This window comes from Ruditapes philippinarum, unplaced genomic scaffold (assembly GCF_026571515.1).
Source record: "Ruditapes philippinarum isolate M1 unplaced genomic scaffold, ASM2657151v2 ctg5138_1_1_1_1, whole genome shotgun sequence".
Taxonomy (NCBI): domain Eukaryota; kingdom Metazoa; phylum Mollusca; class Bivalvia; order Venerida; family Veneridae; genus Ruditapes; species Ruditapes philippinarum.
Genome location: NW_026866163.1, coordinates 110076 through 124206, shown reverse-complemented (window position 1 = coordinate 124206; position 14131 = coordinate 110076). Strand labels below are relative to the sequence as shown.

Here is a 14131-nt window from a genome sequence, read left to right as displayed (position 1 = left end):
AAACGCAATGATGCACACACGCTGCAATATTATAGAAGAGCTCAATATTATACAAAAATAAATGCAACACTAATTCAATCAATTTGTCCTTCTGTCAAGCTCGACGGTCTAAATCGTTTCAGTATTATTTTTTTTAACATTTTCGAAAATGATTCACATTCATCAAACTTTATCGTCACATTTCAAATAAAATATCGAGTCATATTGAATTTTTAAGACTGCCGGTCTATTCATTTTTATATAACAGGGGCTTAACAAATGTAAATTCCATCTTGCAACATTTTGCATTTAAATAATACGGAATGTTTGTTTTAATGAACTGGCACCATTTTTAAAAAAATAAATATCAGAAGTCACCTATTGAGATCCCTTACCTATTTCATCAACATTCCAAATGACACGATGTCCATTTAACATTGCTCATAAGGTCTATATGCAAAAGACCGATCATAAACGATTGTTGAACGTAAAGTGTACAGTGTACGAAGTAACTAAAACAATAATTCGTTAACAATTTTGACATCCACCCCTTTATTTGTTTAAAAAATTTTAACAATTTAAAAATTTAACCAACCTTTATAAAATTTCCATTTTTTGGTCATTTGTGTTTAAATATGAAACAATGAAATGCAATTTTTGAAATTTTCATTTTTTCCCAATGAAATTTTTTAAAATTTAACCACTTAAACGGGTTTATTACCCTTTTAGTCGTTGACATAATTTGGGAAGAAAATAATTTAAAAAATTGTAATTATTTTTCCCTTGTCATTTTAAAAGTTTAAAAATTTACAACTTTTTATTTTCCTTTGATTTGGGTTTTTAAGGTTTTGCTGTAAAATACAAGTAAATTTTTTTTATTTCGGGGATTTTAAATTTCATCAATCTTATTTGAACAAATTAAAACTCAAAAAACTTTAAAAAGAACCAAATTTTAAAATTGTTTTATTTTTATTTCATAAAAAACTGTCTTATCAAACCAGGTATTTTCTCTCATTTATTTTTTTTCTTTGAAAATAAGCGTAAATAAGGAATTTGATAATATACGCTTTGTGATGGTTTTTTTTGTCAGTGTATATATTTGTACTTGATTTATTTTATTTGTTAGCCACTCAAAAAACAACAACAAAAAACAAATTATTATCACAATAAACAACTGATTAATCATTGTTGTACACCAAATAGCCACAAGTTAGCTGTTATTGAAGTCATCTTATATTTCGAGTATTCATATCAATTAAATAGGAATACAAAGGTGTTTACACTAAAGAAAGGTTAAAAAGCGACTAAAGGAAACATTAAATGTAATGTCGGTAACTTACCCAGTTACAACCGAAATATGCCTGAATTAACAATAACAGTCTGAAATATTGTTTGAAAACAATATACCTCGACTATCCGACTTTCTTTTATTATTATACCATACTGATTATTTGTTTGTTTGATTCGACGGTGCACCGACACAAGTTAGGTCATATTGCACCGGAACAGGAATAATTATTTTGGCTAACCTCTGGTGTTACAAACTTAAACAACACCCTTAAAAATTTCACATGCTGGGTAAAAAGGGTACAAATTTAGAAAATGAACCCCTTGTTTGTCCTAATGAAGGTTCCTCCCCAAAAAGTATAAGTCAAAAAACACACTTATTAGGTAAATTCCCCAAAAAAGGGTTTAATTAATAGGGCCATTGTATCTTAAAAAATTAAACTTTTGTTTCGATTTTTAATGAAAAACCTTTTTAAACATACAAAAAAAAAAACCTTCGAAGAAAATCAACTATTTTCCCAAAAATAAATAAAACCAAATTTAAAAAGAAAAAGCATTGGAATTTTAAAAAAGTTTACCAAAAGAGCCCCTTTATCAAATAAAACAAAAAATTCATATTGTTTGTATTTTTTTTTTGTAAGGTGGGTTTTTATATTTTCTATTTGAAACATAAATTTGCATTGGCGGTTTACCATTTAATGTGAATTGATGAACAAATTGAATATCAGATCCTGACATTATCTAAAGTGGTTTGACACCCGTTCACAACTTTGATACAGTAGATAAGCTTCTTTTTTCATACAGTTGAATGCACGATTTAATAAATGGGAGTAGGTGATTTTTTTTGCTTGCATTTGACAATAGACAATTTGCAGACTTGCATATTAAATAGATTTGTGAATAATGAGCTGAAATGATTAATATACAAATGTCTAATATGAGAGATATTTTCTATTTTGGACTTGTTTTTGAGAAGCATGATACAAATCTTAGTTTTCTAAAAACAAAAAAGTGAAAACGTTTTACACAAAACACCAGAGATAGGGATCGCATGCATTTTAAAATAATTTCGTGTTTGTTTTCTCAAATCTATTTAAAAAAAACTCAAAATATTATAAGCAACATGATTATCACGTTTGTGTATCAAGGGCAAACGTTTTCAAAAATATCAAAAGTTAGCAAGGAGGTCTTTATACACTGCTAATTATTTTCATAAGTATTGCCCCTTGTTGCAATAAGTTGACATAGGATTAATTGATCTTGCATATGTAAATTTAGCCTATGGGTTTTTGTTCACATCCTAAAAGCATTGTCAAGTTTCAAAGGCTAGATTTTTGGCAACGAATAGCCTCCATGAAACAGGAGCAATTAAAGATGTTAAAAATCAAACATTTCTCATTTGTATAGTCAATAATGCTACTACAATTGCATTACGTATATTTATCCCCCAGAAGAACTGATTAGATATAGGCCTACCATGTATGCTTTATGTAATTAATATAAACGAGCTCTAGATACGATTTAATAAATAATTGTAATACATAACAACACTGAAAGACCTATCCCAAAGATAAATCAGACCTATCCCAAAGATAAACTAAAACTTAATGTCAAGAAGACGATAATAATGACACCGAGACATTGGACACTTAAGACAGTTTGCATAATACAGAAGCAATTTTATCCCAAATTAAATCTATCCGTATTAGTTCTGCTAATTTAATTCCGTCTGGTGAACGCTGTTAAATTTGATCAGTTTTCATATTTGAAACATCATTTGCAATGGCGGTTTACGATTTAATCTGAATTGATGAACATATTGAATATCAGATCCTGACATTATCTTAAGTGGTTTTACTACCGATAAGAACTTTGATACAGTGGCAATCTATTTCATATCCCTAAATGCACTATATAATAAATGAGGGATTAAACGATATTATATTTGTATGTAATGAATGCATTTGATAATAGACATTTAGCAGACCTGCATAATAAACAGATTTGTGAAAAAATGAGCGGAATTGATTAATGTACAAATGTCTTATATAAGAGATATTTTCTATTTTGGATTGTTTTTGAAAGACATGTAAGTCTAAGTTTTTTGAAAAAAAAAGGTGAAACATCAAAACACCAGACATCCGGATTGCTTGCAAGTTAAACGATTGGTGCGTTTCTTTTCACAAATCTATTAAAAACAATTATAATGAAAACTCAAATATAATTAGCAACATGGTTATCACGTTTAGGTTAAATATAAAAAGGGCAAACATTTTCGAAATTATCAAAATTTAACAAAGGCGTCTTTATATGATATTCACGGAAAATAATTTTATAAGTATTGCTCCTTATTGCAATAAATTGACATAGGTTCAATTGATCCTGCACATGTTATTTCTGCCTGTGGGATTTTTGTTTACATCATAAAAAGTTAATTTGAAATACAATGCTAGTCAAATATCAAATAATAAGACGCTTAAAGGTTATGTGTAAGGTTTGTTAGTCATATAATGGACCCCGAATCAAGTGTTCTTTAAATACATAAAAAATAACAATGCGGACATGAATTAATGCCATTAAGCCAATCATCTTAAATTACATCTTATATTTATGTTAAAATGACTTAAGTGATATTATTTTACTTTTTCATACTAAAAGCATATACGCTAAAAAGAAGAAATCAGATAAGTGTTACAAAAAGAAATAAGATAAATGATTGTAAATTTCATCGTCAAAATATTATCATCTATCAAAATCATTTTTGACAGTTAAGTGTATCTCGTATATACGAGTACTCATATTTCACCAGATTAGTGTAATCAAATAAATTCAATTATACAAAGATTTATGTCTGATGTTCCTTAATGAAATCAAACGAATTACTAACACAAGCATTTTCTAGCAATTGTTTGCCATTATAGGTCAAATAGTTTCAAAAAGCAACGATGTGGTATGGCAAAATGAATTCATTTTTAATTTATATCAAAATAAGACTTTAAGGTCTGTTTTAGTGATACTAGTAACTCAGTGAGAATATGAGTTTCCTTGATTTTGTAAAGACCGTGTAATTGCACTTCGTTTCATAATATTATAATGGGTATTTTGACGATTTTATATTCGGTCTGCAGTCTTTGATATATCAGAAATGCGACCATTTTGACAACTTATTTTAAGAAAAATTGGTCAAAAGTTTCCACCCATTTTTATTTTTTTGTTAAAATGAAATTATGTCACAAATATGCAATATTTTATAATACTGTTTAACAGCATGATACAGTATGAGTGTTAGTTTGTAGTTTGTAATAATTTGAGATCTTTGCCTAGGTATGTTTGACTCTGAAACTTTAAAAAATCCCTTACTGTTTAATGTAGGTTATCAAGGTAAAAAATTAAACATTTGATTTATTTGCATGTTAAAAGATATGCACGAGTTCAGTGAAAGGCTGTTTTTAATTTTGTAATGAATTCCAACATTCCAGTTGACGTTAAAGTACTCTGTTTTCACTATTTACATATAATACTATTTAATTCCAACGGCAAATGAGGAACCATCGTTTAACGGTTAATACTGTATTCTATAAGTGTGTAGCACACAAATTGTAGATAAAATATTCGTCATAGTTTTCCAATATATTTTATAAATATAATTGATTATAAAGTTATAAAGTTAATTTACTAAAACTTATAAATTGGTCCTTTACTCCGCCTTTTTCGTTTTTGACATATATCGGCGTTAATATTGCATAATGCCTGTATTATTTACATTTTTATTATTTATTCAACAATGAAAAGACAAAAGAATATTTTTACATTTTATTTTAACAAAATAAAAATGCATACTTTTGTACAAAGTTTAACAATTCCATTGGACATTGAAATGTTTTGGACCATTTCTATATATACACAAAATGAACATTTATGCATAATAATACAATGGAAATTACAATTAGTTAATTACTAAATCAAAGTACTAGTTAGTTACTTAAAAGAAAGAACTCATTGCAAAAAGAGTTTTTTCTCTTTAACAATTTAGCAACTAGTACACAAAAAGACAAAAGTGTAAACCACATTGAAAGGACACAGATAAAAAAATTCTTGCACATTTTTTCTTTGTCTTTCATTTGTTACAATATATTTATAATAAAAAATAATCCATATGTACGTATAACTTGTATTTGACTCGTGTGTATTTTGCTAGAGCTTTATTACGATTACAAGTACCTTTTACTTCCGATATTATTAATGCAAGCTTTTTCAGTTCAACTTCTTATCACCTGATGCAGATGTGTTTCTAAGCAGTGCAATTAGTGATAATTTTTTTACACGGACTTTAGCCTAAACCCGTGTTATAACTAATATATTACAACATATCATATCAACCTTACGTCAATACAAATAATGTATCAAGTAAAGCTACAAATAATGGGACTGTATGGTTACACAATAATGCATTAGTCAATGGTAACATTATAACTACGATTCTGTATATGATACTGAGGTAATTTGTTGAAAACAAAACATCAAAAGGAAACAATACGTTTGACAATGAACAACAGGTGTTGACTAATTATCATGAAAATAAGAAGAAAATCCAACCGGTCATCACACAATGACAACACTTTCATTTGGCTTACTCACACCACTTATACAGAGCTACAGAAAATCCATTAATGTGACAAAATGAATATGATTGTTGATATAAACTATTTGTAGCTTATTTTGAAGCACTGTCGATTAAGCACGAACAGTAATAATGTCTACTGAAGAAATATTTAAGTGACCAAGTTGGGCACGGATCAATTCTTTCTGTCATTTGAGAAAACGCATTTTGCTAGCCTAACAAAACCATAATGTTTCCTGCACACGATCTCAACATAAATGAAATTTGTTTATTTCAAAATGTAAATCAATTAATAATGTATTATTACACTTGCATAAAACCACAATTTCTTCATATTAATATTGTTACTTCTTTTTACACAATTTATGCCGTATGTCTTTTTCTGTCCTTTTTTTATATTTTTCAATAAAGTTACTGATGATATTCCTGCACTGCTACGACCTAAGGTCATGGGTTGTTGTTCAACGCTTCTAACTCCTCGCCAAAGGTATTCAATTCAGAATTACTATGACCAGGTCCTGTATACGTTCGCTTCCAAAGTGCTCTAACAATTTTAAATGAAGATAATAATCTGTCCTTAGTATGTTTCACATCATCGCGATTGTCTGACTGATGTAATGTTTTATGAGGATTTCGTTGAAAGTCTATGTCTCGGTTGCTACTTTTTGTATGAACAGAAAACCTCTTGAATAGTTTGAAGAACAGAAATATACATACGACGACACCTGCTAGCAAGATTGCCCACCAATAATGCTGAAAAGACAATATATTACAATTGAAAAAATAAAAGTGTATCATAGCATTAAATTATGTATAAGTCCGCAACAAAAATGGAGTTGTATTCAAAGCTTGTTTATTCTCCCATCTACAATGCCATTTACACATTGATACCGGTTTTTTTTATTTTGGGTTTTTACTTGTCTTGTTATTGGTGAATTTTACATTTAAAATGGGTGTGACATTAAGGAGTTTTATCATTTAATTTACATACTAGTAGTACTCACTCTTAAAGTAGATACAATGTTCCCTTCACATTTAGTACCAGGATGGCAATGTTTCATTCTAGGCAATGGTGTATCAGGTCCAGCAACTTGACACCGTTTTTGTACGTCGCAATAGCCAGTGTCCTTGTTACAAGGTGTGCCTGTAAAAACGAATACTTCTACTTATTATTGAATGAATGCCTCAAGGACCATAATTTATTCAAAGATCACTGTGCTTAAATAAAATGAAGCAACAAGACAACTCGACAAACTTCAGCCACACAAGACATTCGAAAGAGGCGCAGCAAGGCGTCGAAAAAATAGGAAGGCACAAAAGTCGCAGAACGTGGGCACGGGTAAGCAAAAACCTGTTCTCGCCATTTGTTGTTGTTTTTTATTATTAATATAAGATTAAGTGAATATTGAAGAAATACTACTTGCCAGTTGGAAGCTGTACGGGACGAATTGTTGAATTGCTTGAAATATTTGATAACAAGGCCATGAATTCAGGATGTTGTTTAACCTTGTCTATATCGTGTGAACTGATACACTCATCAGACCGTCGTCTCCCTGAAATGTTAAAAACGGTCTTGTAAAGAATATGGACTATATGACAAATACTCATGCATGTCATGAACACAAAAGTAGCCTATCCTTTCAGAGATTGACAGGTCAAGAACTAATTATTGTGCAAAACAAGTAAGTTTTCATATGAGCCGCGTCACGACAAAACCAACATAATGGGTTTGCGACCAGCATGGATCCAGACCAGCCTGCGCATCCGCTATCAGTTCCTCTACTTGTTATAGGGTTTGTAAGCGAAAAGCATGGATCCTGATTAGACTACGCGGATGCGCAGGCTGGTCTGGATCCATGCTGGTCGCAAACCCATTATGTTGGTTTTGTCATGACGCGGCTCATATATTTCTACTCTAGACCTGGTAACCTATTGCAAAAACAATTCATTCAGAATTTAAGGAATATGTTGAGCGTAGTTTATGTTATTACAAATTGAAGTATATTAATATATCAATATATTTGTCAATTTGTAAGCACGCATTTGCCATTTCTGAAAACGGTCAAATAGTATTTGTTATCCTTAACATAGAATATTTTGTTCAAATGTAAAAGTAACATCAAATATAAGAATTGCAACAGATTAAAGTTTACTAAGGCTGTCACATTGCAGAATTACAAACAGTTTTTGTAGGTAGTAAGTTGAGATTTACTTACGACAGCCAATGTAACATAGCTCCTCTTTCTGTTGAATAGTAAGGTTTTCATTGTCATTGGACATCAAACATTCTTGCCATTGTATCAGTTTACATATCGACGCGTTACAGCTCTTCAAAGAAACCAAAAACAATACTGTCGCAATAAAATGGATAACTGAGATGTTTTGAAATGTCATATGCGGATAAGTACCCCAAAATCTTTTCACCTTACCATTGAATGAATATCATATAGCTAAAATTATGTGATATTAAAATGCGTTTGATTTTTAATAATGGAGCAAATTGAATAATTGATGACAGCACTATATGTGAACCGAAATACTTAACACACAACTGTATCTAGAAATGCACCCAATATTTATCATTTAAAGTTTGCGTATATTATATAGCATTAAGGTAAAGATTTACCCCTGCGTCACAAACACGGCCATTTCTGCTGCATATAAAACCGTCTTCTCGCTGTTGATCTAAACGTGGCGGTGGGCACTTATGACCGTACATCTCTCCAGTGCGAAAGAGTTAAAGAACTTGAATTTTGTATTATAACATATTTTAGGTGAAACAAATGAACCCTGACTTAACAAGAATGAAACAGCAAAATCGTTTGTGCCTGCTTCGTGAAACCGTTTATAATGTTCATAAGAAAATCCTATACTTGTTTTATTCCTATTCATGTTGTGGTTAACGAAATTATCAGCACTTTCGTACTTTCTTCATAATCTAAATCGTATGCTTAGGAGAATATGATGCTAATATTAAGATTATCATTTCAAAATGTTTTGTAGTAGCATCTAGATTTTGTACATAGTTTTGATGAAAAGGATATTGGCAGTATAATTCGTCGACACATGGTTTAGAGTTCTGACACACAAAATTCTCTGATTTATTTATAAACTGACAAGTACTGCTGTCACAACATGGTCCTTGACTTGGACTGAAATAAATTGAAGAATTTTTGTTTTTTTTTAATTGACAAGTCATTTAAAATATTTAATCTTTGTATTTGGACACTTCATGTATTCAGTATTTCATATAAAATATAATCACATTGCACAGGCTACGTACTACATTATATTAGTAAACGCTTAAACGACATTTATGGTAAACGAATAAGTATTAAAAAACACAACATACTGGATTTAAATGAAATAAATATTTATTTCATTTTACTTTATTTGCGTCAAAATGAATATTTCAACTAAAATTGTTCCTGAAATGTCAAAGATGCACTACATGATTAAGAAGGTGCTGAAGAGCGTAGTCAATCCTGTTTGACAAGTTTGACATGGTCTTATTATGGTCTTATTATGATCTTACTTAATTGACTTGCAACGTCAATTAATCATGTATCCTACACTATTAAATGTATTAAAACAATACCCTTTATGTATTACCTGCATTGTGCCGTAGCTTTAAGCATACATCTTAAACCCTCAGTTGCATTATGGGAATGACAGCAAGCATCTTTACCTGTATAGCAGTCGTTACCACAGTCACATTCCTCCTCGTCTTCAACTATACCATTACCACAATATGGTAACTCACTACCTGGTGAATTATATGGCTATATATTGAATTGGTACTCACTTATTGCTGAACAATAATTATGTTTGAATATCTAATAGCTCTCTACTATATGAAAAATATTGCTAAACATCAAATAAGTAACTCATTTCTTATTGAAATATTGTCTGAAAATTAGGTTGGAAACTCACTATCTGATAAAATGATAAACTATAAAATTGGTTATTCACTACCTAAAACTATATATAGCTAAACGTAACTTTTTCACCCAAATACCTGCTCCACCTATAAGGTTTTTAATATAACGCCTAGTAGTAAATGACTTTTGTAACATCTTTAACTATTTTATTTTAAAAATCACACTAGTCAAGTAGTCATACCAGTAAAACAAGTTGTTGATTTGTTCCATAGACAGCGCTCTTGATATATATTTAAGACTACAAGGTGATAGTTTATGGTGATTTGGTTTGTCTCCGCGTTGTGCGACATTATGCATCAAATAAAAGCCGTCGACTGGTTCCTCTTTCAGATTAAAACCTGCGCATTCCTGCATAGTGTCATGCTTAAAAGTAAAAGGCAAAATGCATTTCAGATATACTACGCTCAATTTAGAATATTTGTTTTTATGAATAAATTGATACAGACATATTTTAATCAAGTTCTCTTATTATAGATTCTATATTCTGTACTCTGTGTTATAGGATTTGTATTGTTCACCTCCAGTTTAGTTGCATTTTCAAAACAAGAATTTTCAAAACTTCTCTAGTGAAGCATTTACTAAATTTCAAAGTTATCACACAAGTCGTCGGTAAGACATTTCACCATTATATCAAAACAAACTATTACTTTTAAGACAATTGTTCTTACTAGTGCGCCAAATGCATGTGCAACTTCGTGTGTAAACACCAATTGTGTAACCATTGCTGGTAATGCTTGTGTAGTTTCTTGAAATAATGTGATGAATCCATTGTTTATGTTAGAACATATTCCCCCATCTTTGTCTGTAAATAATATTGATAGTGAAATAATATCGATTGTTGACGATCATACGACATACCACCTTGAGTAACAAAACAACATCAATAAAAGAATGTTGAAACATTCTATTAAGTTATGCCAAGGCGTCGAAATCCGATGAATTTCGTTGACAACAACATAAAAAATATACACATTGACTTAAACTTGATAACATATCTATCTTCCTGTAATAACAAATGCTTGCTTGTCATTTTTGTTAAAGAAAGTACTTACCTTTTGATGGCTGAAATGCTAAACCAAGAAGAGGACTTCTGTTGATATACAACACTCTAGCTGTGATAAGGAAAGACAAACAATACTTTGATTCTGTTGTTAGATATTCGTCATCTTTGTATGCAGCATCTGTTAAACAAATGAAAAGAAAAACGCAGTTATCAAACAAAACATCAGTTATATGTCTGGGTGTAACAGATTAATAAAACTATAACCAAAGAATATCAAGATACAGTAACAATGACAATGAATCGTTAATATATCTAAATTTGTCGGAAGTTTATCAAAAATACTAAATGTAAATATAATCTATTTAAACTCGAAATTTAAAACAACATGTAGCCTATTTAAACCAGTCTCGAACCAACTTCCTTGGTGCCATACGATGCAACATGGCTGTTGTTCTAGAGACAAGAAGTCGCGATTTCATGATTGAGATCCACAAGATCATCGCTCCCTTTTTAAGTACACATACATCCTTGGTAATCAGCATCATGAAAATCATGATTATAGTAATAATCGTAATCAGATAGACTTTCTTCTTCTTCTTCATCGGCAAACTTGTTGAGCAGGACTTGTCCTTTAAGATCGTCTCGGCATAAAACAGATGTGTTGTTTTCCTCGCAAGTAAATCTCGTTTCCGTCTGCCTCTTGGCTTATTATTCATCAACTTCAGGACAAAATAATCATCGTTTAACTAAGTAGATTTTTATTGTTAATAAGGTTTTATATTAACAAGAACGAAATTTTGTATGATAAATAAATGGCAATATGTACCGATTTAGTTATTGTTGGTTGTGTTGTGAAAGATAACCTTTCTTTAGAAGTATTGCAAACTTTTATGTCCTCAAAATTAGCAGATTATCAATTAAACTGAGTATGCACATTGTTGCCTTGAAAATTTACACTCATATATTTTTTGGGTTTTACATTGGCTAGGTGCATTGAAGTATCTGAATAGTTTCAAACCTGAGTCTTACTCCCTGCATTTTGTACCCATCTGAGTGGAATGTGTGATTCCTGAAAAAAGTAGAGAATTGAAATTGAAAACGGTGTTTTACTCTCACAGAGTCATATTAAAGTTTCATATGAAATCTTGGGAAAGCATTTTCTTACTTCTTTTATATATTCTATATATTGTATACTATTTAAGTGTGCAAGATCTGTTCAGAATAAAAACAGTTTGTTTATGTTTAATATGTTTTTATCAATTAATAAAACTGCCAAATAATGAAGGAAAAAAACATTTTATTATATATTATTATTTTATATTCGTTTCATTCAAGATCACATAAAAGGTTTGTTTTACAATAGAAAACACCTGCATCTGAGAAAACGCGATGATAGAACAGAATTAAGAATGTAGTTTGCGACAAGAAAAATTAATATTTGTGCAAGTACCATACTATTGACCCCTCCAACAATAATACTCGTTCTTCTTCATCAATGGTGTATAATACAGAGCACAAAGGACATTTGTGAATAATGTTTATAATAAATCATACCATAGATAGTCTTTTTCAGAGTATATCACTGTATGAAATGGTGTTGGCTGTTTGAACAACCAGGAACTTGGAGCAATGTGATAAATGGTTTCTCCAGGATGAATTAGTTTTCCCTGCAATGTTCCATTGATCACAGCTATTTTTGCTTCACTCCCAGGATAATCTTTAAAACAATCGGTCGTAAAATTAAACAATATTTTCAAAGATATAGGACAGAACCTATTGGTTTTTATTCAATATCAATCATCATATGAAAAAATGTTGCCTTACGGCAAATGTAGTCAAACTGTATAAAAATAAGCAAATTAAAATAAATATACAAGCCGTTTTCGATTGCGTGCTTTCAATGACAATGTATCAAATTGTTTACAAATAATATGTAATATATATCTAATGGGAATGTGAAACGTTGCAAATATAGACAGGTCGTTTATTAGGGAGCAGCCTGAGAAACTGCTGTAATTACCTTCGACCCAACCCTTTTGTATATTGTCTGAAATTATATGAATTCATGTACAGTCCAAGTTTATATTCTATCAAATAAAATGTTATTAAACTATAACCTGTATCTTTTGTTAGGTACAAATACATAACTGTAATATTTTTCGAAATGAATGAAATATACAAAACTTAGGAAAGACATTTATACATTGGGATATTTTAGTTGAAAAGCACACATACACCATGTCTAGATTTTAATATTCGTATAATGCTAGGTTAGACACGAATTATAAAAATCTTAAACTAAAATAGAAAACTTTGTGTATTCTAGGTTTGCTTGAATAATAAAATATTTTTTTCGCTTTTGATTTTAGGAATATGTGTTTTTGAAAGTCATGATCGAAATTAAAAAACTGGTTATTCTATTAACATTATGTTAAAGAGTTTTAATCACAGTTTATCACCGATTCTAAAGTTATTTTACTTTTTTAAAACAGCAATTCAATTTTCAACAGCACAATTTTATGATAAGAGGCGATATACGATAGCAAGAGCCGTTACGTTCAATATAAAGTGGGCTTTCTTACATTATCTAGTTTAGGCAATATTTTGGAGATTAATTATGTCTTTAAGTCCTTGGGTGTATTTTGTTATCATCCGCAATACATTATCCTTTTCATTAAATGATATATTAACCTAGTAACTATTTTTACATTGTATATCAATGTTGCTATCCAGCTAGCTTACGGAACGTCGGTGGTTCTACTCAGGTGCCCGTTCGTGCCTGAAATAATGCACGGAAGGGCACCTGAGGTCTTCCCCCAACAGTAAAGCTGGAACGTCGCGATATGACCTATACTGTGTCGATGTGACGTAAAACCCAAAACAAACAAACAAAATATCAATGTTGAATATCTCATTATGATAACCTTTTTTGATTTATTAACCACGCATCAAAATGATAACTTTTCCTGACATTTAAACTGTAAGTTAAACACAATTCCAAAATCTCTAGCTATTTTTCATGTTGAGATTGAATGCAGTGTTGGAATTTCAATGTTACTTTTTTCTTAACTATATGAAAAAATAATTTGCGTCAGCGGGGATTTTGAAACTTAAATTCTCTAGCGCTAACAAGTATGTAGTCCATGTATTTTAATGAAAGTGATTTGGTCCATAATGGAAAGGTTTATGTTATGTTGATAGTATATAATTTACTTATATGTGGATATAGTTTATAATTGTGAGATACATGATGAGATTTAATTTTACATATCTTTATATTGCAGATAAAACAACTGTTCT

At 30.3% G+C, this 14131-nt stretch overlaps 1 protein-coding gene and 1 long non-coding RNA gene across 2 annotated transcripts; both read right to left on the bottom strand.

Moving 5' to 3' along the window:
• Window positions 1-5103: 5103 nt before the first annotated feature.
• Window positions 5104-11501, bottom strand: LOC132731503 (disintegrin and metalloproteinase domain-containing protein 10-like). Its single transcript, XM_060717698.1, has 11 exons — window positions 11356-11501; window positions 10881-11009; window positions 10497-10630; window positions 10010-10191; window positions 9500-9653; window positions 8932-9039; window positions 8514-8613; window positions 8104-8215; window positions 7312-7440; window positions 6892-7031; window positions 5104-6640 (listed from the first exon to the last, which is right to left on the bottom strand). The coding sequence occupies exons 4-11, from the start codon at window positions 10116-10118 to the stop codon at window positions 6335-6337; spliced, it is 1158 nt and encodes a 385-aa protein (XP_060573681.1). The 5' UTR covers window positions 10119-10191; window positions 10497-10630; window positions 10881-11009; window positions 11356-11501; the 3' UTR covers window positions 5104-6334.
• Window positions 11502-11506: 5 nt separating this feature from the next.
• Window positions 11507-13431, bottom strand: LOC132731504 (uncharacterized). The gene is made up of 3 exons (XR_009625902.1): window positions 12386-13431; window positions 11850-11900; window positions 11507-11550 (listed from the first exon to the last, which is right to left on the bottom strand). It is a non-coding gene; the product is annotated as an uncharacterized LOC132731504 (long non-coding RNA).
• Between the last annotated feature and the right edge of the window lie 700 nt (window positions 13432-14131).